The following is a 26,325-nucleotide window of genomic DNA, read 5'->3' as shown; positions in this document are numbered from 1 at the left end:
TACAACTGAAACACATATTTCCTCAAAACTCGAGAGCCATTAAGCAAACTGTGAAAGTAAACTAGTAAAACCTTCTCGGAGCAAGAGACAGTAAATCGTCGTCGCTAGTTTACGTGCCTGTGGCCATTCATGTCAAAAGAGAAGGACATTCGAATGGCACGTCATATTTGCGATGAACGTGCTTTAGCTTTAATGTTATTTGTAACTAATGGCTCTTTTAAAGGCCACAAGCAAGTTAAAGTAAGATTATTGAAATATGTCAAGCTACGAATAATCATATTTAATACAATATTGTACCTTGCAGCAAGTGTACGAGTCCTACACAAATTCGTTTTTTAATTATAATTATCCTGTACTTACTAAATACATTGAAAATAGGCTTGTCAAGCAACAAGGGTACAGTCGGGAGGCTATAATGAAAAATTCATGGTTCAAATTGCTACATTGCAAAAATGTGTGGTAAACGCAGAAAATAACCACGCTAATAATTTTCGCGTGGGATTCTAAATAGGTGGAAACTCCGCAATAATCTGTGGGCTGGTAATTCATTACATTCATTATGATCTCTAAATCTCTATGTCTCAATGGTTGCAGGCGTTATAGTTATGAACCCTATCCACGTATTTTCAAAGCCACTATTGCATTCAATAAAGAATTGAATCTGAATATTTCGCTCTTCTCTTTTAAACATTCACTTAAACAATGGCACCCACAGATTCTTATAAACATACATATGCAAAAAATGCAGCTTACATTAGTCTTTGATCTAATGGTCTGATATACAGTAGGATTTAGAATTTGGCATGGTTCGATTTTGGCAACAAAAGTATCTGTTTTTGCAACACAAAATATTTCCCTTACAAAAATATGCTTGAATATCAGTCAGTTTCCGCATACATACATACGCTTTAAATGATGCAAACATGATGCCCTCAGTGCGTTCATGAAAAAAAGTTTGCTGTTATGGAATGTTTCGAACAATATTTTTATGGCCGTAAGACTACGTCTTACAGCAGGTTGCCAAAAACTTGCTTGCACCGGACGGATAGCTCTTGGCGGACTTTTCAAGCATAAAATGATTGCAATCGTTGATTAATAATATTTACTCAATTTCTAACGCATTTACATTCAATTTTTTCATATCAAAAAAGGGTCTCGATTTTGGCACGGTTTCGATTTTGGCAACATAGGCGACAAGCATTTGTAGCCCAAATCGAAATCCAACTGTAGCCCTACATCAGGGGCGGACTGGGAGCCAAAGGGCCTACCGGGCCTTTCAGATTAGGAGCCCCCGTCGGCAATATTCTCATGACAGTAAATTAACACAAAAAACGGCATCTACTCAAAAGACATCAGCGTTACAAGGACAGTAAATCGAATAATTATGGGCTCTATTTTGTAAGTCATGTCGTGCAACTCGACTCGACTCAGTCACTGTCGAGTGTCGAGTACGGGGAGAACAGGCAGCATAGCGGTTCGATGCACGATCGAAACAAAACAAACTCACTCGTCATTAGGACCGAGTCACCATCTTTTAGCGTGTGTGTCATATTAGCAGTTCACGGTACCATAGTTTGGACGCATTTTTATTCAACCCAATCTTCGCTACTTTGAATTTTAGTTTGTTCTGCCACCACCACTGATGTTGTTTTATCGACAATATCCATTTCATCGGCAAAGCAGACGAACTAACTAGATTTGCTGAAGCTTGTGCCTGTGTGTTTCTCAGTTCATAACATCCTGTAGCGGCATGTTGAACAGCCCATATGAGGGATCATCACGTTGATTAAGTTCCCTGCGAGGTTAGAAGGGCCATGATTTTACGGTTGATGGTATCATACGCAACTTTGAAATCAATGAAATAATTGTGCGTTGAATTCTGTATTCATGGACTTTTTGGAGGATTTGCCGCAGCGTGAATATTTGATTCTTTACTGACCGTCCTTCATTATCATCCATTCTGATGAGTGCCACTGTGCATCTTTGTCGCCAATGCAGCGTTTTCCTTATCTATCACCCATTTATATTTCTACAGAGTTTAAGTTATAGGGTTAATGACATGCAATATTGCAAGAATCAAATAAGCCGATTTTAGATATGATACGATCTCAACAGTTCAATATATATGAGTAGCATTTGAGTTGCTATCGACTGTAACGTGTTATTTGGATTTATTTTTCTCGGCTCATCAGTCATATAAAAATGAAAACGAAATATTACTAATATTCCCTTAACGTTTCGACAATATATTTTGTCATTTTCAAAAGGTCTGTATGGATAGGGTACACAAAATATAAATATTACACATAAATCTAAGCGACATTTTACAGATATTTCACAACCGGATTTTTCTCAGTGAACTTACACAAGTCAAAACGAAAAACTATTCATTTTGTCTTGTCTATGTCGATGTCGTCATTACGCGTTATAAATATTGTCATGTTATGTAAATAGCAAATAGTCTTATAACATAATAATATAATGTAAAAACTCACATATAAACCACTGAAATCGTGGACTAACAACACTAACATTAAGGCTTGTTCGCGACAAAATCTGGACACCTCAATTTTGCAATAAAACAAATTTGCTAGAAGTTTAAACCATGAAACAATTTTATATCATTTATGTGTGTATCGTTAATAATTATCAAACAAATTAACATTACTTAGTTGGTCTGCATGAAAAATTGGCGAACTTTGGAGTTTACCCTTGCCATGAGGGTGAGTGCAGACTTGTTGGCAACCAATTTAGCTGCGTTTGCCCAAGATTTTTGAAATTTATCTATAGTTGTTGCTTGTTGTTTGTGCTGGGACAGCTCTCTCTTCACCAAAGCCCACTACCGTTCGATGGGGCGTAACTCTGGACAGTTACGTGGATTCGCCTCTTTCGGTACAATATGGACTCCATTAGCATCATACCATTACAAAACATCTTTGGCGTAGTGACAGGATGCCAAATCAGGCCAAAACAGCGACATTTTAATGTATCTAATCCAAGCAAACGGCAGCGGTCAGGATACGGAGGCAAATTGTTTGGGTCACGGCAAATTGTTTGGGTCACGGCAAATTGTTTGGGTCACGCAGAATACGTAGAGCTAGTCGTATAAACTTTCTCTGAACTCGTTTGATATTCACTCTAGCCGCCAATACTGATTCAAGATGGCGTCTGAAAATTTGCTAAAATGCTCCCCAGCTCAAGTACTTTTTTTGAACCATTGCATAATTTAATTGGATTCGCGGGCATTTTTTGTATGGAAAACCGACTAGACCTTTTCGGCCAATTTTGGCTATAAATCCAAGCTGGCGCGTTGCTTTTGAGATTATCTGTGCACGATGACGATCAAACGCCATTTTCGAGTCTAGTGTGACACCAAGATCGTTAAGATCGACCCTTCTCAATGCCGTTAATTCTGTAGTCATATACGATCGGCGAACGGTGGAATGTCATAATCTCACATTTAGTAATGCTGGTCATGTGGTAGTAATGGTGTGGTTCGATTTACACCAGTTCACAAATGTGTCCAACAGTATCTGAAGACGATGACAATCCTCGATAGAACGAATGGTCAAGTAAATTTTAAGATCATTAACAAACAAATCAACATAAAATAAACAAAAGTGGACCCAAGTTACTGCCTTGAGGTCCACACATCGCATCGTGTCCAAGGATCTACGGACTTCCAAAAGCGCACAAAACCGGCTTTCCTCTAAGACCAGTGGTCCCTAATATGACTGCCTCATCTTCTTCTTCTTCTTCAGCAGCATAGAGCCGGGGTGGCTCGTGCTGTTTCAAGCACTCGTCTCCATTCAACTCGGTCTTGGGCCACTCGTCGCCAATTTCCTAGTCGTCTCAGAAGTCGCAAATCGCTTTCGACCTGGTCGAGCCATCGTGCACGTTGGGCCCCCCTGTTCCTGGTGCCGGTGGGGTTGTTGAAGAGGACCGTTTTCGTCGCACTGTCGTCCGGCATCCTTACGACGTGTCCGGCCCACCGTAGCCTGCTAACTTTCGCTAGATGTACGATGGGAGTCTCCCCAAGCAGTGCCTGTAGCTCGTGATTCATACGCCTCCGCCACTCTCCGCTTTCAGTTTGTACTCCGCCAAATATCGTCCGCAGCACTTTCCGCTCAAACACGGCAAGGGCGCGTATGTCCTCCGTAAGCAGCGTCACGGCTTCAAGTCCATAAAGAACTACCGGTCTAATAATGGTTTTGTACATTGTTAGCTTCGTGCGGCGGCGTATGCTTCCTGATCGTGGCGTTTTACGAAGGGCAAAGTAGGCCCGATTTCCCGCTTGGATGCGCCGCTGGATCTCCTTACTAGTGTTGTTGTCCGCGGTCACCAGCGATCCCAAATACACGAACTCTTCTACCACTTCTAGTTCGTCGCCGTCAACGGTTACCGTCCGTGGGAGGCGCGCATTTGTTTCCTTTGAGCCTCTTCCTTTCATGTATTTGGTCTTCGACGCATTTATTTTTAGCCCAATTCTCCTAGACTCCGCTTTCAGTCTGGCGTAGATTGCCTCCGCCGTCGCAAAGTTCCTGGCTATGATATCGAAGTCATCTGCAAAGCCTAGAAGTTGGCTACTCTTGGTAAAAATCGTGCCTCTCGTTTCAATGCCCGCTCGTCGGATCACCCCCTCAAGAGCGATGTTGAACAGCATGCAGGATAGACCGTCACCTTGTCTCAACCCTCGTCGCGTCTCAAAGGGACTCGAGAGTGTCCCAGAGATGCGTACGAAACACATCACTCGATCCAATGTAGCTCTGATCAGTCGCGTCAGTTTGTCCGGAAAACCGTATTCGTGCATTATCTGCCATAGCTTGTCTCGATCGACTGTATCGTATGCTGCTTTGAAATCGATAAAGATGTGATGCGTGGGCACGTTGTACTCCCGACATTTCTGCAAGATCTGTCGGATAGTAAATATTTGGTACGTAGTTGCGCGAGCCCCCATGAAACCCGCCTGATAATTCCCTACGAAACCTTGTGCTATCGGTGACAGCCGGCGTAACAGGATCTGGGAGAGTACCTTGTAGGCGGCGTTTACCAACGTAATACCACGATAGTTGCAGCAGTCTAGCCGATCACCCTTTTTGTAGATGGGACAAACCACTCCTTCCATCCATTCCTCCGGTAGCTTTTCCTCCTCCCAAATCCTCGAAATAACCCAGTGTAGAGCCTTTGCTAGCGTTTCCCCGCCATGTTTATAAAGCTCTGCCGGTAGGCGGTCCTTCCCAGCGGCTTTATTGGTCTTCAGCAACCTGATTTCTCGTTTGACTTCTTGGAGATCAGGTGCTAGGACATCACTATCTTCCATGGGCGCTCCTAGGTTAATTTCCGTTCCGCCTCCTTCAGCGACTTCGCCATTGAGGTGTTCATCGAAGAACTGCTTCCACCTGTCGACCACCTCGCGCTCGTTTGTAATTAGATTCCCTCCCTCGTCCCTACACATGTCAGGTTTCGGTGTGTAGCCCTTCCGAGTTTGGTTCACCTTCTCATAAAACTTGCGCGTGTCATTAGCTCGGAATAGTTGTTCTAATTCTTCACGATCTCTGTCCTCCTTTTGGCGCTTTTTTCTCCTCAGGATCGTGGTCAACTGGTTCCTAGCTCGTCGGTACTTGGCCAGGTTCTCTCTAGTGGCAATACTTAGATAATTTTTCCAAGCGTTTTTTTTCTCCTCCACCGCTTGTTGGCATTCCCCATCAAACCAATCATTTTGTGTACTCCGAGGCTCAATACCTAGTGCCGCGGTAGCGGCCTCTCCGATGGCCGAGCGTATTCTGCCCCAACCGTCTTCGAGGTTTGAAGCACCTAACTCTTCGGAAGAAGGCAGTGCCTCATTCAGTACTCGCGCGTAGTTCTCGGCAGCTTGTGGGTTATCTAGCTGCCTGATGTTCAGCCGAGGAGGGCGGCTTTGACGTGTCCGGTATACGGTGGACAGCTTTGAGCGCACATGTACTGCTACTAGGTAATGGTCAGAATCGATATCCGCACCCCGACGGGAGCGTACGTTCGTGATGTTAGAGAAGAACCGGCCCTCTATGAGAACGTGGTCAATTTGGTTCATTGTACGTTGGTCAGGTGATCTCCAGGTGGCTTTGTGGATATCCTTGCGCGGGAAAAAGGTACTTCGGATCACCAGGCCTCGGGAAGCTGCGAAGTTTATACATCGTTGGCCGTTATCGTTTGTGTCGGTGTGCAGGCTATGGGGTCCTACCACCGGTCTATACATTTCTTCCCTACCGACCTGGGCGTTCATATCCCCGATGACGATCTTGATGTCCCGTGACGAGCAGCTGTCGTACGTAGCCTCCAGCCTCGCGTAGAACGCTTCTTTCTCATCGTCGGGTCTACCTTCGTGCGGGCAGTGCACGTTAATGATGCTATAATTGAAGAAACGGCCCTTTATCCTCAATACACACATTCTCTCGTTGATCGCCTTCCAATCTATCACGCGATCCTGCATTCCGCCCAGCACTACAAAGCCCGTTCCCAGTTCGTTGGTAGCGCCACCACTCTGGTAAAACTGGGCCTTTCCGCCACGTATCTTCCATACCTTCTCTCCTTTGCGACAGATTTCCTGCAGAGCTACGATGCCGAGTTTGCGGGGTTCCAGCTGTTCAATCAGCACCCGCTCGCAACCTGCGAAATTTAGCGATCTGCAGTTCCAAGTCCCGAGTCTCCATTCGTCGTCCTTATTTCGTCGCCTAGGTCGATGCCGAATATTCCGCTCCGAATATGCTTGAATGTTGTTAGTTTGTGTTGTTTAGGTGTGTAGCCGTACTGGGGCAACACAACCGAGTCTCGTGATGGGGCTGCCATCTTATAGTGCCGAGACTCACTACCTCCTTCCCGGTTAGTATACGACCTTAGTTTCCACCGGGGTTGGTTACCCGATCTCCGCTAAGGTTGCTCGTATTCCGGCTGGTACCACGAGGAGGTCGGGATCGGAGTTGCTGGATAAGAGGCTAACGACCACTATGGGGTCTATATTCCGCATTATCTAGCCGTTTACCAACCACTGCCTCATCTTATAAACTTTAAAAATTTGTGGGAAAAATCATCCAACATTCAATCGACAGTTTGAACAATATTAAGGACTCCTTCTAATTCTGCGATTTCATAAACAGTTTTACATTGCCGGCTGGATATTCGTAGTTTCACTGTTTACCTGCATGCCAAAGGACCTGGTATGTCATGATGTGATAGGTTCCTGGGAACAAATTTAACCACACGCCTAAAACATTTGTTTGGATTTGTTTCCTGGACTAGTGCAATTCTGTATCGACGCTAGTTTCTTCAAGTTCGATGGCCATTTCTACAAACAGACTTTTGGTACAGCTATGGGCAATCCGCAGATCTTGTCGCTGCAGTTTTGCTTGACTGCGTTACAAAACAACTAAAAGTAAACATGCTAAAAATAAACATGGCAAACAAATTTATCAATAAAGTCAAGATAGGTTATCTCCAGGGCTATCAGAAACAGCGAAGGTGGACATAATGGACTGACTTTTAAAGCTAAACGAAAAAGCTACGGAGCCGCCTCATCAATAGGAGAAACATTCGACAAAATAGCATCGACCAACCGGATCAAGGCAACCCCGAAAACATTTACCGTTTAATATTACACATTCCTTATCTAACCGACAAAATAGGAAAATATATCATTTTGTGTAACGACGAAATTTTTACTGGAGGCCCATCCGGTATATGCCCGGTGAGCCAGTCCGCCCCTGTCCTACCCCAAGTAGCACACTTTTATCACTTTTGGTTGCTGCAACCTATTTATGACTGCAATCAGTCATTAATCAGTTACCACAACTAATTTATAACAACTGTGCTAGTAGGGTATGTCACCCTTTCGTCCAACCCTTAGGGATATCTTGTAGTTTTTAGAGAATTTTTTAGTACAATGCCATGTTTTACCACAATAGATCAAAATAATGGTCGCAGTGGTCAAATCTTCCGACCAAAAAAAAATAGTACAATGCCAAAAGCTAACTGAAATTGTACTTCAAAAAACAGTCTCTGGCACTGATTTAGTATTAGCGCATAGATTTGGGGTTGAATAATCAACTTTATTTAGTAACATCTTCACTTGAGGTTAAACCCAGAAACGAGTCAAGTACAATTGATAGAATTCGGTCATCATGCTTCACCAAACGCCACTAGCGTTGATGGTATCCATCACCAACAAATTGTTCGACTGTCGCTCTCCACCGTAAAACGACATTGATTCAGTTCTTTCAAGTGTTGCTGGAAATAAGGTTTGTTCTTTTTTCCGGATGCACATATTCACCACAAACGATTTCCCACGCAGCCGGTCGATGATTGCTTGCTTTTAAATGGTTTTGCAGAGTTTATCTGCACCCGGCCTGCATTCACTCACAGTTTTACAATTGTTCCAATTGAAAGGCCGCCCCAAGGACCCAATTAGTTGAAACATCTCGAAACTAAACACAATACACAACACCGCCCGCCGTGGGCCGCAGGGTCCCACCGACCGAGCGACCGAAAGAGACCGGTTCGGTTGGACACCGGATGGCGCTTCTATGCGAGTAACAAGAAAACTTTTTTCCCAACCATTCTCCTAGTTCCACTTTTGCATGTGGCTAAGTGCTCTCGAGTCGGGTGCTGCTGCAGTGCCCCGGCATCTGCCATTGTTGCCGATGGTTACGCTTGCGAAATGAAACAAAACCCGCCCGGAAGAAGCCTAGTTTTCTTGCAACCTACTATCTCTAGGATGGATGGATGGATGGATGAATGTAGGTTGTGTACAAACAAAACAGTTCAAATAGATGTCCGTTGGGCGTTATGTAGGCCGGTGTGTTTTTTTTCCTGTACGGATCAGTGAGATGGCATCCAGTTGGTAAGTAAAAATAACAATATAGAAGGACCGACCTTCGTGAATCTCTCCAAACATGATGAACTAACAGTGGAAGTTTAGCCGGAGGGAAGAAAACGAATTCGTTCAGCTTTCAAGATATGAGAGAGTGGCTTTTGTGTAAATAATTAATTTATCCGTTACGTTTCGAGGACCCTGCGGTGGTGCTAGAACTCCGGCAGTAAGAAAAAGTGGGCTCTCAACCAGAGCCGGAAGACGGTGGCGCCAAGGTTGTCATGTTAGTCACGTTCGCACATTAACAGAAATCTACCGAGCTTCAAGCAACTCTGCGGTTTCCCTCCGTAAGAGGCACGCGTTGTTGTTCTTGACGCGATATGTAGCTTAACTTTTCCGTTTTCATCTTGCTTTCCACTGGAGAATGTGGAACTGGGCCGGGCCAATTCCTCTACGTCCTACTCTGGCGATGATGAATGGGGCTGCACGGAGCAGGCCACGTACTCGGCTGCCATTCCAGCATGCGGACAGCATGAAGCACACAAAAATAACAAACCGCAAAGTGATTCCTGTGTGTTTCTATGCGTACGTGTGCTAGGTCTGTTTGATCCCGAAAAAGTACTTTCCAAGTAACTTGTTCGTTGGATATCATGAAAGACCCGGCATGTCGGGTCGAAAGGATGAAGTTTATGTGAACAAGATTACATTTTCAAGCTTAGTATTAATTTTAAGTGTTTTCCGGTGAAGTGACAAGTTAGCAATTAGAAAGTTATTCCGTTATTCATGCAAGTTTCCGTTTAATTACACTAAAAATCCCCTATTTCTAAACTCCACGGAGTGGTTTTTATAGGACAGCCATGACGTTATCCACACTGAACTGGCATTTTGGCAGTGTGAAAACTATCACTGGCAATTGTAAAACTATCACTGAAAGGCTGGCACAAACCGATTGGCCGCTTCTGCGGTCTATCCTATAACGATACCGTCGAAAACTTTCCGTAATTAAACTCATTACAACCAGATCTAATCCATGGCCCTTCACTTGTGCGATATGTAACTGCACCGCATGCCAAAAGGCGGCGGCAGAAAACTTTCGATTCCCCAGCCTGCGGAACAAAAGTTTCGCCTTTCGCTGAGCTCAACCAATAGCAGTGCGCTCGCTCGGTGCATTGTAGTAGAAAGCAGCAGTATTTCTTGAATCCTTGATGAGATCTTGAAGGGCGCGTTTCTCTCTGCCAACTGCATAAGGCTGCCAGAGCAAAGAAGAGCAGCAAGAAACCGACCACAAGCTGCTGGTTGCAGGGCACACAGCTGCTTGGGCATACCGCAAACCAGCGCCGACTGCATTCTAGGCCACAGCGAGAAGTGAGATCAACCGCGGAACCGGAAGGCCGAAATCGTATGGACCAACAGCCCGACGTACGACGTGGTCTCATTCTACGGGTTGATTCCCCGAATTCATTTAAAACTTTTTTAATCAATCAGAGCTAGCTGCCTTCTTTCTCCTATTATTTCCCATAGTGAGGATGTCTTTCCTTACTCTCTGGTGGCACAGGAGAAATCTACCATTAGATTAAATACCGTGCAAGCGCAGCTTGAAAAAAAACGGCTTGATTTGTTATTCTACCGAAACCGGTAGCGCGAAAATTTCAAGCTGTTTGTTCCTTAAGTTTCCAGAACCCCGTTCCCCGGAATGGAGTAAGATGCCGGAGATGTTTGCCGGAGAAAAACTCCGCCCAGCTAGGGCCCTGACGACGACGACGACGACGACGCGAAACAAAAGCTTTCTTACCATTAAGGAATGAACGTTGAAACTCGGTTGAAAATGCGCGAACATCATCGGGAACTGTGCAACTGAACCAGCAAGAATAGCGTGCACCGCTAGGCAGTCGCTTGGCAGAAACTTGGCTCGGTTGCGAAAAAGGAAAATCGGTGGCAGGAAAACTCATAAATTTTAGCCATTTTTTGTTTTGCTTTCAGTCGTTCCGTAATCGTGCGTCTATCAGTAAATGGAAAATAGGCTACTGGGGACGGAGCCAAAAACGCACATTAGTAGGCGATAGAGTTCCGAAATTCAGTGGCTGGCAGCGCACATCATCATGTGCCTTAAGGAGAATCGTTTGATTTGAATATTGATAACATTCGGCAGAGCAAATTTCAAAAATTCCTAGCGGAACGTAAAGACCATAATGGAACGGATTGTACGCTATCTAACTTGCAATTGTTTGACGCCGATTGAAGGCTTGATTTTATGTTAAGTGAAGCAGAAAACCGAAAGGGATTCTCATTTCACAACGGAGAGAAGAAAAGTTTCATGCAGAATGTTGAAGTATTATTGTCGTTGATTCGTTTCAATCGTACCCAAAAGGCAACCAGTGAAATAACCAAAAGTTGTTGCAGTAGCGTTTGTTTGGTACACTCAAATCTCGTTTCACGTCCAGTATTGGGAAGACTTGTAGGAACTATAAGTGTTGTGTCCCATTACTATAAATGTAGACAATTGTCTAATTTGCTTTGCTAAATTTTTCATGCTATAAAACTAATTTTGTTCTCCAATATGTCGCGCATTGATTTAGAAATAATCTGGACACCTTACATTTGGGAAGAAATTAAACCTAGCTCAAATTTGTAGTTTCTGTTATTTCATAGAAGGTAGCTTATTAACCCCAATGGGCCGAGTTTGTATCGCCCTAAGAGCTCTAAGAGCGCCCTAAGAGGATCATATTTGACGAAAAAATCCTTCCACGCATATGACCAAATCTCAATCGACCAAGCTCGTGTTTTTAATCTTTGACCTTGAAATGCGGTCAGGCATTAATATTAATATTTTTTTTGCAACGATGGTTCTACAATTGATGGAGGGACTGTAGGGGAAAGTAATGAAAATTTTTTGGGAATGGAGGGGAAAGAGTGGAAAGGGAGGGGGGATAATAGGTTGCTATGCTTAACAAGTTGTCGTTGTGACTCCTACCTTTTGTCCAATGCTGGAAGGTGCATGGGTCGAACCAAGCTATAATCAGAGATTATAACCCAAACACGAGTTTGGTCAATTTCATAGGAACGAAGCCTTTCTTCGAAAACCCGCGCTGAGAATCGTGGCTAACACGCTGAGGGACAAACACCGCCCCGGGCAGTACCTTGCAAGTCGTAAGGGCGTGCACACCCGAGTAAATGATTATAACAAACATATAACAAAAAAGTATCTCAATTAGATAGAAATAACAGAATTTGTTATATTTATAGATCTTTTTTTCAAAAAATTCTGTCTCGAAAACTAAGTATTTACTTTATGAAAATGACGTTAAAGGAAAAATTGTTGTAAATTAAGTGTGTTTCAGTAAACAATTACGCTGAAAGAAAAAGCTTTGCAAATAATAAATTGAGAATTATCTCAAAACATGTCTTTTTTTAAAGATATTTTTAAACGCAAATAATGCTCTAAAATCTGGATAAAAAAGAGCTCTTTCGGAATTTTTATAATCTTTGATAAGTTTTTGCAAAGCTAAAATAAAATCAAATTCTACGCTTAATATTGAACAAAGTATGTCATATAAACTTTTTTCTTAGGTCGTTCTCAAATTATTGCACATGCAAAATCTAAAAATCACGTATTAGGGTAATTATACGCGAAATGTCTGAGTTCTAATCGACCTTCACGGATTTGAACCAAATTTTGTCAGATTGTTTGTTTTAGGTCAGAATGTAAAAATCCCAAATGTGGTGCTCGTTGGTCCTCCCCACGATTAATGCGAGCAACAACTAGCAACATGTCGCATTCTACATGTTGCATTCTATATGTTGCTAAAAATTGTCTAATCTAAATGCACCTTAAGAAACATACTCGATGCAGTAACAAGCCGCTCCTGTCAAGTCACGCTTGGGGAACCTCATGCAGTTTATTACTAGAAATTAAAGAACGTATTGACAGAAGTCTTTGTTTAAAAAATCTAAAGAGTTATTTTTGAATCTTAAATACCTTTGGACACCTTACTTTTTGTTCTTACAATAAGTGTAAAATTTTTTTTACCTTTGTGCCGACCGCTTACATTTTATTGTAAGAACAAAAAGTAAAGTGTCCAAAGGTATTTAAAAGTCATTCTAGTTCTTACGTTAGCACGACTACGTAATTGAAGTTATTTTTGAATGTCATTGTAGAATTTCATATATAAGAGAACCAGTTTTTTAGTTAATGGCATGTAGTTGGAGAATGTCTCGTTTACTCACACTTATATTTTATTGCTAGATGCTTGGAACTGAACATAACTGAGTAAAACAACATATAAAATATGGATGGACGATAAAATAAAATCATATCTTTTATATTGTCGATTTATGTATGTTTACAAAGTTCAAAAGCAGTCAAAAAATTTTCCAAACCTTTACCAACAAAACAAAAAATTGTCTAAATAGATCGCATAATTACTGAGAAATAGTTTCTTCTACGCATCATTTATTTATTTACTTTTTAATGGGGCTTTCAACCGTACACATCATTTAAATAATTAAGTTCATGGTTGTTTTTAATCTTTTCTGCTGTTGAATCCTGCTAAAATGAGCAAAAAAGTCTGCAGACTCGAAAACTGAAACATAGGAATCATTGCAAAAAATCTTAATGGCATTATTTTCTTATATGGCAGGTGTTAAATCAGACCGAACCAAGTCGCAAAATTTTAAAAAATACGTTAATGACAGCAAACGATTGAGAATTTCCTAAACTACATTTTACTCTAATCAGATTACATGAAAGTTGCAAACAGCCAAAGATATGAAATGATTTCGAATGATTGATAGCTTTAAACTACATAGCAAAATCAAAATTTGAACGCGTTTTTCGAGTATTGTCAGTTGGTTCGGTCTGTTAAGTCAGACATATATCATATATGGTCGTTTTTAGGTCAAACCGATCCAAGTGACAAAACTCTTCAAGAAAAACGCGTAAAAATATATTTCATGTAAAATGATTCGGTGCGTGATTGTAATGTATTAGCAAAACTTCATTGCAATCAAAAATAGTCGAGACAAACAGTTTGTAAGCTGGAACAAGCTGAAATTGCTCTGTAACAAAATAATAACAAATTTTGATATAAAAACAAAACTTGTAATAATTCTATTAGCCTCATTATTTTGTCTGATCAAAAATGTAACAAATTCTGTTATTTCTATCTAATTGAAATATTTTTTTGTTATGTGTTTGTTATAATCATTTACTCGGGTATGGTTCGAATCCGGTTATAATTCGGTCTGGTTATAGCTTGGTTCGACCCATGCTGGAAGGTGCATTGGACAAAAAATAGGAGTCACGACAACTTGTTAAGTGTTGCTACCTATTACCCCTCTCCTCCTTTCCACTCTTTCCCCTCCATTCCCAAAAAATTTTCATTACTTTCCCCTACCGTCCCTCCATCAATTGTAGATACATCGTTTCAAAAAATATCGAATCTCAATCGTTACAGAGTTATTGAACATTTTCAGCTTTCGGTTCTGTTTACCTTGAATTAGCTCTGGTACAAAAACTTTGCTAGCTAGCTAAATTCTGTTGCTTTCATTTGAAAGCTGAGAAAATTTTGTATTGTAAAATGCGTTTAAATCTCCCACTTTATGAGATTCAGTAACTTTTAACAAGCGAAAAGCTTTGAAATAAATGTTTTTCTCGAATTATCGAATTTCACCTAAAAATGTGTGATAAAACTGATTGCTGTTGTTTACCAATTTGAAGCTCTAGTACCGTTCTACAATTAGTTCTTTGACGTGAAACGTCTATCTCTTTTTGTTTCGTTGCAAGTTTATTTTGAACGTATGTTTTTGAGTATTGAATTAGTATCTGAAAACGACTCGAACTCATACATCACGCATAGCACACTAGATTAACGCGTGCGAGGGACACGGTTATGCGCATATGGAAAACAGTTTCGAAACTGACTTCTCGGGTCTCTCTGGGATGTTTCTGAAAACGATTGCAGTATTAAAATATATTCTCCGGGACCACTCGCGGACATTCACCTATATTATGGCTTCGCTAATTGTGTAGCAACGACAACCCAGCAGGAGAATGGATTTTCTAAACGTCGGCTACCTAATGCAAGTAAGTGAACATAAATCCAGCAGTGTTCATTTTGTAGCACAATGATTTTGATTCAGAGACGTCTACGACAACGCACCGTCGCTTCCGAGAAGGAACGTTGTTTTCAACGAGGCTTTGAAGGAAGCCTCAGCCTGAACAGCAAGTGGCGTCAGCAATTGACCATGAGATTTTGCGAATCGTGGGAAATGATTTCAAGACAAGCACAATTGCGACAAATTGCAGCACAATCCCTTGTCACCATGAAGGTGTGAAACCTATTGTACCGGGTAAAAAGCATCCTTTCCACACTGCAGGTTCAAGAGCTGCTGCCAGCGAATAAACCTAAGCGGCTTGAGTTTTGCAGGATTATGCAAGCAAAAGTAACGGCGAACCCTCAATTTATGAAAAACATTGTTGTTGTTTTTCATACGTGTCAGAATGTATTCATCGCACGCGTTAATCTAGTGTGATATGCGTGATGTATGAATTCTTGCAATAAAATTTCAACGAATAGTTTCGATAGAGATAGAACTTTTACGCCAAAGAACGAATTGTAGAACGGTACTAGAGCTTCAAATTGGTGAATTACAGCAATCATTTTAATCACACATTTTTAGGAGAAATTCGATAAAAATGTCTTGAGAAACACTTATTTCAAAGCTTTTTACTTCTAAAATGTTACTGAATCTAATGAAGTAGGAGGGTTAAGACCAATTTTCTTAGCTTCCGAATGAAAGTAACAGAATTAAGCTAGCTAGGGTAGTTTTTGTACCAGAGCTAATTTAAGGTAAACCGAACCGAAAATTAAAAATGTTCAATAACTCTGTCACGATTGAGATTTGGCCGTATGCGTAGAAGGATTTTTTTCATCAAATATAATTCTTTATCACCCTCTGAAATATTTGCACTAAGCTGGCTAACACCCTGTATAAAAGCCAGTATTTTTCTATGTTCCGCCATAGCTCCGGAACGTCCCGATGTTTCTTCATCAAACGTGGTTTGTCAAACACATGTTTTTTTGGCATAATCGAATCAGTGCAGGGGGGTTTCTTACAAGGGAAAGGAAGGTTCAAATGGGGAAAGGGGCACGTTTCTCTTGCATTTAGAACGACAGCAGTTGTTCAAGTGACTGAAATTTTGAAAGGGGGAATAGGGTGTCCTTTAACAAGGGGGAGGTTCAAAAATTATTATTGAAAAGGTTTGATTGTATTTCTAGGCACATTGGAATCAGTAACAATGCGTTTAAATTTCATATGGGTTAAGTTAACGCAAGTAAAGCGTAACTATACAGTATTCGAAATAGAAAAGTAAACAACTGTTACCTTTAGGTACTAATGACGATTACTCGAATTAAAACAATCTATTCATATAAGAGGCTTATGTCTGTACCGAAAACCAGGTCTCTGACGGGACGTCATCAGAGGCTTATCGGTAACTAAAAACAGGTCCCTGACAGGACGCCATGCTTTCGCAGCAATGGGTTGTATTCTCAGTCACCTCACTGGTCCACTGCTGGACTGCTCGATTGATTACTGGTTGACTAGACTGCTCGACTGGACTGGTCGATTAGACTGCTCGATTTGATTGCTCGACTGGACTGCTTAACTGAATTGCTCGACTGAACTGTTCGATTCGACTGCTCTATTCAACTACTTGATTAGACAAATCGACTTGACTGCTTGACTGAACAACTTGATTCAACTGCTCGAGTGGACTACTCGACTTAATTACACGATTCGACTGCTTGACACATTTGTTTGACTTACTACTCGACCCGACTGCTTGACTTAACTGCATGATTGAACTGCTCGACTGGGCTGTTCGATTCGACTGCTCGACTTAACTGTTCGATTTGACTGCTCGACTCGACTGCTCGGTTCAACTGCCCAACTCGACTGCTCGACTGAGCTACTCGGCTGGACTGCTTGACTGAACAGCTTCATTTAACTGCTCGACTAGACTGCTCGATTTGACTGCTCGACTCAACTGCTTGACTTCTGTTTGATTTGACAGCTCGACTTAACTGCTCGATTCAACTGCTCGACTGGATTACTAAACTCAACTGCTCGACTGGACTACTCAACTCGACTGCCCGAATGAACTGCTCGACTCAACTGTACGACTTCACCACTTGACCCGACTGCTTAACTAAACCATTCGATTCGGCTACTCGACTCAAGTGCTCGACTAGACTACTCGATTCAACTGCTCGGCTGAACTACTCGACTGGACTACTCGACTTAACTGCTCGATTAAACTGCTCGACTGAACTGCTCGATTTAATCGCTCGACTTGACTGCTCGACTCGACCACCCGATTCAACTGCTTGACTCGACTGCTCGACTCGACTGCTTGACTCAACTGCTCGACTGGACTGCTTGACTGAACAGCTTTATTTTACTGCTCGACTAGACTGCTCGATTTGACTGCTCGACTTGACTGTTCGACTCGACTGTTCGAACCAACTGCTTGACTCGATTGCTTGATTCGACTGTTCGACTCGCCTGCTCAACTCGATTGCTTGTCGCGATATCATATGCTCGGTGTTAAATCAGACCGGACCAAGTCGCAAAATTTTAAAAAATGAGTTGATGATAGGAAACGATCAAGAATTTTCTAGGCAACATTTTACTCTAATCAGAGTACATAAATGTTGCAAACAGCCAGAAGTTTTTATTTAGTTAAATAAAATCCAATACGTCCGTAAAAACTATTGGTTTCAGTTTCCGGCTATGACTCTTTTATGTACAACATCTTAGAGCTATATTATGCAAAATAAGAACGCAAAGAACTAATACACAGATTAAACATCTTCGCAGACACTGGCCAATGGAATGTATCCGCAGTTTTCGGAATTCTGAACAGACATTTATATTTTCGGATCGTAAGATTCGGGCTCAACTAGTATTGGAATATTTCTATGATATCTAAGCAATGCACAGTGGTCCAAACAGCGAAATACGTGATCGTTTGATATAGCGCCGAAACGTGAAGTTTTTCGCACATGGTGTCTTTAGAAACATTTCTTGGTATAACAAGCCCCTTCTTGTGAGAGAAATCTTTGGGTGATTAATTCCCTTAAAAGTGAGATACGAAATTTACTTTCTCGTATATTCGAGATACAGGTTTAGTACTTTTGGCAAAGTTGTAGTAAATATCAATACAAACAACTTTGTTAAAGACACCATACTTGTATCTCTTCATGGAAATTGTCTATGGGTTCAAAACAGTTTTTAAACCCTGAGTTATTCTGGTCAACTTACGTGTTCATAGTGTTCTAGAAAGTTGTTGATCTTGCTAAAATCAACGTTTTTGTAGAACATTATTATACGGGATTTTCTGAAGTTTTGGAGATATTGAGCATTTTTGATGAAACTACTTTGAGCTTAAATATTTCCCAAGATGGCAAATGGTGGCAGATCAAATAACTCGTACTTAAAAGTACAACAAAAAGATGTGCTGCTTATTTTATATTTTGTTTGTGTAAAGTTAATTGTTAACTGCTTGTCAATTCGTGTTTTCTAATTAAATAGACTAAAAAGTCATTCCGAGAAAATTCGGTCTTCTGTGACTGTTGTTGAAATTCGGCCATTTGGATTTCGGCCATTCGTGATTCGACCATTTGTGTTTTGGCCATTTGGTATCAGCCCAATGAGTGGGATCTTTTGAAAAGACACCAATCGAAGGTATTAGACTTAAGACAAAATAGAACAAAATAGACTTAAGTTAGTTATTTGGAAGCTTTTCTGTTATTAATTGCGTCTAATAATTTTGAGACTACATTCAATTTCGACTCGAAAATAGGCGAAAAAATTGCTGGTAACTCAACTTGTTAGAAAAAGATTGTCAACATAAACAAAATGGCGTTTATTGCATCCGAAGTACATTTAAATTGTTCGATAAACATGACTGTGAAGGATTTTTAAAACAACTATAACTTTTGAGGATGCAATTAGATACAGTCAATTGACACTTGATTTTAAAGGGTTTTTGTTGTACTTTTAATTAGAAGTTGTTTGGTCTGCCACCATTTTCTACCTTGGCAAATATTTAAGCTCAAAGTAGTACTATTTTTCATCAAAAATGCTCAAAAATCTCCGAAACTGCAGAAAATCACTTATAATAATGTTCTACAAAAACGTTGATTTTAGGAAGATAAACTACTTTCTAGAACACTATGAACACGTAAAAGTTGACCAGAATAAGTCAGGATTTAAAAACTGTTTTAAAGGGTTTGTCCACGAATAATGCTTCATAGATAATTTCCATGAAGAGATACAAGTATAGTGTCTTTGACAAAGTTGTTTGCATTGATATTTACTACAATTTTGCTGAAAGTACCAAACTTGTATCTCGAATGTACGAGAAAATAAATTTCTTATCTCACTTTTAAGGGAATTAATCATCCAAAGATTTCTCTCACAAGAAGGGGCTTATTATACCAAGAAATGTTCCTAAAGACACTACATGCGAAAATCTTCACGTTTCGGCGCTATATCAAACGATCACGTATTTCGCTGTTTGGACCACTGTGCAAAGGGCGGAAAATCTGCAGAAATTCCGAGGGCGTTTGTTTACTACGTGAAATGAATCGTCAGCAAACGTAAAACAATAGAAAAATATAATATTTCCATCGGAGGTATTTTCAAAATAATGGAAAAGTATAATACGCTTAGCATAGTAAAGCAAAAAATCCGAAAGTGGAAGGCTTCGTAATACCTCAGTTCATACAGATCGCGTTATTCGATGCGCAGCTCGGTCAGATCCCGACAAAATCTTGCAGAGAAATCCAAGAATACTTAAATCCCAACAACGCCAGCATAGCTGGGAGCAATCGACTGCAACAAGCGGGGTTACAAAGCTGCTTCGAACGAAGGAACATCTGCTAAGAAACGTCAATATCATAAAACGCCTGGATTTCGCTAAAAAGTATGCTTCCCTCCCTACTAACTTTTGGAAGACAATCGTTTGGACTGACGAGAACAAGTTTGAACTGAAAAACACCAAGAGGCATCCGCGAACATGTTATCTGAAGTCAGAACGTCTGCAATCCAAATTTACTCAATCAACAGTTAAGCACAGAGGAGGATCACTACTTGCTTCTCCTGAAACGGGCCTGGTAATATTGTCAGGATTGATGTAAAGATGACTGGTGAATCATACGTGAAGATCTTGAAGGAAAACTTGGAGCCATCACTCAGAAAAATGAATTTGAGTAAGCATGCTTTCCAACAGAATAACGACCGTGAACACATGTTGAGGGTTGTAAGCGCTATTTCCTATCGAAAAATAAGAAAATGTTTGATTGGCCTCGCCAGTCACCAGATCTCAACTGCATTTGTGGACAATACTGGGTAACAAGATCCCTGTACATTCGCGGAGAAATCTGAACGATTTCTAGTATGGTATCCAAGCATCATGGGATGCGAAGTTTTATGAAACATTGATTCAGGTTATTCTGTTTACTTTTTTATTTCCAACACTGTATGTACTAAGAAATGTACTGTGAAAGTCACTTTGGAATAAATGAAAATAACTATTTGAAATAATCCAATTGTTGGTACGGTTTTTCTAGAAAATTGCTTTGAACATCATCAATCACCTCTATTTGGCAGTTGCTAACAAACTGTATTAGAATAAATACTGTTTTCTAATACATTCATGCGATAATTCAGACTGTTTACTAAATCCGACACGCCATTAATATGAAATCCTATTGTTCTCCTCTCTCTTCAACAGATCATATTCGACAAATTCACCGTAGGCCGTTTCGACGAAGGCCTGATCGATCCGGATATGGACTCGAGCGACACCAGTCTAACCAGTGGCGGTGACCTGCCGGGCTGTCCGGAGGGTTTTATGCAGGTAAGTTTGCTTCCCCCATTGGGGCTGTATAAAGCGAAAATGTTTCCCCGGTGTCCCGTTTTCTCGTTGGGTTCACGTTTGCCTGTGTATGTGTGTCTGTGCGGTGCTGTGAGGAAAGCGAAATAAAACAGAGCAGAACGAAGATGCAAACATTTATACGACCTTTGCTGGCTGCTGATGCTGCATCCAGTCGGCCTAGTTGTCGTCCATGTCGAACCGCACGGGAATTTGCTCGGTCGCTAAACGAAAACATTATTTCATGGTGCGCAAATATTTCCTGGTGCAGGCAGGCTTTTCGGTATGCTACAATGCACTTGTTTGCCACTGTTTCAGCTTCTGTTGTTTGCCAAACTAGGTGAAATGTCAACGTTCGAATAAAGGGAATATACCTCTAGCTCGTATTTTTTTTCCTCTGGGGAAAAATACATTAAAAGTCTTTGAACTCTACCTGAGCAACCCAAAATAAAAGGATGGATTCCGGTCGACTTTTATTGGAAATAATTCCATCAACGCTTAACAGAAAAACAGTTATCTTCGCCGCCGCCGGTATATCAAATTTCAAATTACATTGCTTCTCTCCAAGAACACCACATATCTTTGTGTTTCCATCGATGCTGTCAGCTATTTCAATTTCGACGACCTGCACTAACTGAAATGGATGGAATGCTCTAACCTACATCCTTTTCAAGTCTCATTCAACCTGTCAACTGATTTAATATCCTTCTCTCCCAAAGTTACCAACCAGCAACTGCTGTAGGTACTACCAGAGTGGTACAGTTAAAGGCAAAGGGCACTGACAACGCAAAGGTACCGAAGCTCAACGGGGGGGGGGGGGGGGGAGGCGTGGTAGGGGGGATGAACGCCGGCAGATAGATAGCATACCCTGCTACGTCCCGCTAACTTTCTTGTCTTGCTCGGAAGGATGAAAACTAAACTGACAGTCCCAATGTTTGTGCACACAGCAAAGGCAGACGCCCGGGTCCCTCAGGTGTGCTGGCTGCCAAGCGCAGCGGCAAACTTATTTCCAACGAATGCATCAGCAATTCATTTCCGTTTGACCTGACTGACTTCTCCGGAGGAGAGGCTTCAAGGAAAGTATTTGGAAAATGTGCAAAGTTCAATTTATAGAATCCAATTTCGGTGGAAATGCCTGTTTGCTGAAGTTTTTCGTTACAAAGTATCAAGCGGTTCCATTTTCCTGAGAAAGAACTTTCATCGGGGCGTTGAAGTGCTTTCCCGGTTTTTTGTTCCTTCGGTTCTAGACAGCGAAGTTGTTGGTATATTGATTGACTTTTCCGGGAAGCCAATTGAGCTTTGCCCGTATGCTATGCATCAACTAACGGTATCAATTGTTGGGAAAAAGGGGAATACAAAAGAGAAATAGCTTCGTCAGTGTCGATTCCGTGCCATGTTTGTGTCTCGCTCAATTGCGCACATATTCCCGAGAAACTCCCGTATTCCATTTATAATTCATGTTCTACAGTTGATAATGTCACAGATCGACAGGACTAAGCTAGGAGAAAGGTATAGCGTGCGTACCAGCAGTGGTATTAAACTACTCCGAGCATACAGGGTAATGATGATACACATTTAAACGAGTTTAGTTACTTAACTACGACATATTTTCCATGCTAAACATGCCAACTAATCATTCCATTACGTTCTTTTCTCTTCCGTCTTCCCTACAGCTGAGCGAATTGGGTCGTCCTTTTACCGGTGGTTCCTGGTGCGGCAAAGCGTCCGGCCATCAGCTCTATTTCAGCGAAACGGCAACGGTGACAGCATCTGTCAAGGTAATTCTACTCACATTTCGTCTGTGCATAAACTCTGCTGCTCTGCTGTGCCGGTATCTGATGATACTACCACTGAAGCGGCGGCCCATTTCTCCCGCGTTTAATGCGACAGTATCGCCGGGTCCTGCCTGAATGGCGGAACCGGAATGGATCTGCACGTAGTAGCAGTAATGGCTGATACAGACTAGGAGGACAGCCATGATAATCCCGAGCACCGAGTCTGAAGGGGTCGTCTTTGAACTAGGTCATCATCCGCTCCGTACACCTCCGTCCGTACGGGTGCGATGGTGTGCGGGGGCGAAGCACAGAGTAGATTGGCTGCTGTTACTGCATTGCGAGAATGAACGCTATCTGATGAAAATGGCCGGAAGAGTGGCAGGAAAATCTCCTACCTACCAGCCCGGTGTGTCCCGCTTTGGACAAGGTTGGAAAAAAGAGGAACCGGGGTCTCCGGCCTATCTGGTCGGTCGGGCAAGCACTACTGTCGTCGTCGTCGTCGTCGTTGCTAGTAGAGTATCTACCGGAATGTGCCATTCTTTGAGTCGTCATCAAAAAGAGGCACAACTGTTGCGATGAGTTTCAATGTTGAAATGATGCTTTCGCAGTGCTACGTTTGTTTGCTACTACGGCCAAGACGGACGGGCTTCTTTTGTAGCTAAGAATTTAAATTAAGAATGCTTTTCGTTATGATTAAATAGGTATGGTCTTTGTCGAATATTTTCAACTTTTGCTGCTTGATATTTTGCTGCCAAGCACTGGAGATGTACGGGGGGAAATAATTGGAGTGTACCACCATTGTAACCTCTGCTTTATATACAGTTATTTTTGCTCTAATCTTTGTTATTATAATGCAAATTCTACATCCGGAAGCTCGTTTCTGTTTAACTTGGCCTCGATGTACTTTCCAACATTTACAATTTTCATCGTTTATCCAACAGAAGCTACTTCTGGAAATTTACCTGTCTTTCTTTGCCTTCTTTGCCTCCTTAATTAGATTTGATGATAAGGGTTTCATTTTGACGTAGCACTACGTTTCACGAGAAGATAAGTTGTCATTTCAACACGAAGATTGGTTTGGGTTTGAGTGCAAATAACTCTGCCCGATTTACAATATTTCTGCATTTTTTTTGTTTAAGTGCGTGCTATTTGAAATTGCTAACTGTCATGCGTGTCTCATTTTTAGTACATTTAGTCATCGGGCTTAGTACATTTGTTAAGAAAAAGAGATGTTTCACTAGCACAGACATCAGTTTCATATATTCCAATGCAGCTGCAAACAAATAGCGGATTCATAAAGAGTACATTAGTTTTTCTCGCTTTTAAAAATTTAATGGAAATCATCTGAGGAGTCGTTTTCTGCGCAATGTATCAACCTCATCCCAAACTGTAGCAACGGCCTGAGTACTGTGAAGATATTTTTATCCCCTGACATTTTCACCCCAGGAAACGACAGACGATATCGCTGTACACGCTCTGATTGCTCTGTTGTAGCCGCAAATAATTTATTTTCAAGAACTGAATTTTTTGAAATATTTTTTGAAGAATTTATCCATACAGTAGTACAGAACAAATAGAGCGGGACAAAGATTTGACATTCCTCGATTGTGCTTCTAGTAAAATTATACGATTTCGGCAATATGAAATATGAGCTCATTTTTTTAATGTTATTTATTCTAAATTTATCTGATGCCCCGTGTTGCCACCTTACAGACCAAACCTTGTAGAATTAATTAAATACTAGAGGTCTATCTCACAAAAGTCGAAAAATTTGGCTATAGTTTTATAAACCTTACAGTTTTTAGATTTAATCGCCTCAAATGTATTACTGGCCACTTATTTTTTTGTTAAAAGCTGCAATAATTCATTTTACAAATGTATTAATTAAGTCGCAAAAACTTATAATTTTATGATAGGTTTGAACAATAAATAAGAGTTTTGATTGTTTAAGAAGGATATAATATAATTTTCATGATTTGTTTTTATTTTCTTAAAGTAGTCCTACGTCAACTGTGCAGTCATGCATAGAGCAAGGAGGGGTACAAGTGCGATGCGGCTAAAAGTGCGATTCAATGATTTATCGGGGCAGATTCTGAGTAAATTTGATTACATTGGCATGGATGGGTGACTACTTTGACAGCTTGAATCTAACGTAAACTTTGGTTGCTTACGAAGCATAGTTGCTGAGTTATGCGCAAATGTTATGTTAGGGCGGTTTTGATGTAATTTTTCGTTGTACAGCAAATACGATATCAACACGTGGATATTACTTGTTGAAAATTTGTAGCAGCCTTTTACATCACTCACATATTTGTTTTGAAAATACGGTAAAAAGAATTTACAAAATATATTTCGCTTTTCCGTAATTTAATCTAACCCCGTCAAGCGCCTAGCGGGGTAAAAGTGCGATTCACGGACAGGGCAAAAGTGCGATTGGACGAGGCAAAAATGTATAGCTAATTATATACAGCATTAGGCACTATATTACAGATACTAGAAATGGAAGATCTGCAGAAAACTGTGTGCTCTACAGATGTTGACCGAAGGAATACAATGTTTTTCCGCTGATGACACAAAAAACAAGCGTATGGAAAAGTTTCGATCTAACGGAGGCTGCAATACACCAGCGAAATAGGAAAGGTGCAAATTGAGAATATTCCTTACCGAAACATAACGCAGATTGAAGATAATATGGTTTTGTTAGCTACTGTTGTGCTAATATCGTGGATTCGAGCTTCGCACTTTTGCCCCGCTAGTGGGGCAAAAGTGTGTATCGGCACTTGATCAGAAGAAAGAAGAATTTATTTTGCAAAACACTATTACCGCAGATGATTTATAGTTGAATATGGAGACATTGTGTTATTGCATCACTATAAAATATATTATGGTGTTGTCCTTCTTTATATCTCACGAAAATTGACGACAACTTCAAACATTGCACTTATGCCACACCCTACTCTATAACACAATTATTTCAATTTCTAAACCCATGTAGGTACCTATACAATTATTTGTTATTATTTAATATTTTGCGTGAAAACCTTGCAATATGGACTTTTTTAGAAACGAGCTGGCTATTGAAAGTTGAAAATTAATATTTGATATCATTTAAAAATCCACAATGGCGGACGTTTCTTCAATTTTTACTTAAAAACCACTATGATATAAACAATTTTGAAATAGTTAGAATGACTGCTTTATGTTATAATTCACGGGTTGATACCTTTTAGAATTCCAATCTGGCGGGTGATTAATCTATATTTTACGTAAATCCCCTTAACAATGTGAGAGAGAATTCCTTTTCAAAAAGGAGATGGATGTTATTAATCTCCCCAAAGGAAAGTCTAATTATAGTTTCGTCGGAAATCCATGTTCTAGCATCGTCTGTCATAGCTCATTTCGTTTGACTGAATCGTACGCCGTCTTAAAGTCCATATACAAATGATGAATCTGCAAGTTGTACTCCCGGAACTTGTCTAGTAACAGATGCACGGTAAACATCTGATCCATCGTGGAACGACCATTACGAAAACCAGCTTGGTATTCGCCGACGAAGGACTCCGCTAATGGTCTCAGTCTACGGAATAGGATACGAAAGAGCGCCTTTTAGGTAGAATTTAGTTTTACATTCGTTTTACATCGTAAAGGTCGAGTCGATGTCCTTTTTTGAAAATTGTACAAAGGGAGGGCTATTCAGATCCTTAGATTGATCCGGTGTGCGGCTTCGTACAGCCGCTTGCTCCCCTCTTTTAGAAGTTCAGCCGGGA

The 26,325-nt window shown here is 40.9% G+C and overlaps 1 protein-coding gene across 1 annotated transcript in view; it reads left to right on the top strand.

The window, feature by feature from the left end:
- The window catches only part of LOC128736934 (uncharacterized), a 157,576-nt gene that overhangs the window by 7,835 nt on the left and 123,416 nt on the right, over positions 1-26,325 (top strand). Inside the window, exons 3-4 of the mRNA XM_053831446.1 lie at positions 20,643-20,768; positions 22,457-22,561. Of these exons, the coding sequence (XP_053687421.1) occupies positions 20,643-20,768; positions 22,457-22,561 (231 nt within the window). The remainder of the gene's footprint in view (positions 1-20,642; positions 20,769-22,456; positions 22,562-26,325) is intronic.

Source organism: Sabethes cyaneus, chromosome 2, assembly GCF_943734655.1.
Source record: "Sabethes cyaneus chromosome 2, idSabCyanKW18_F2, whole genome shotgun sequence".
Taxonomy (NCBI): Eukaryota; Metazoa; Arthropoda; class Insecta; order Diptera; family Culicidae; genus Sabethes; species Sabethes cyaneus.
Note: the sequence above shows the minus strand (reverse complement) of the source record. Positions and strands in the feature narration are given on the sequence as shown.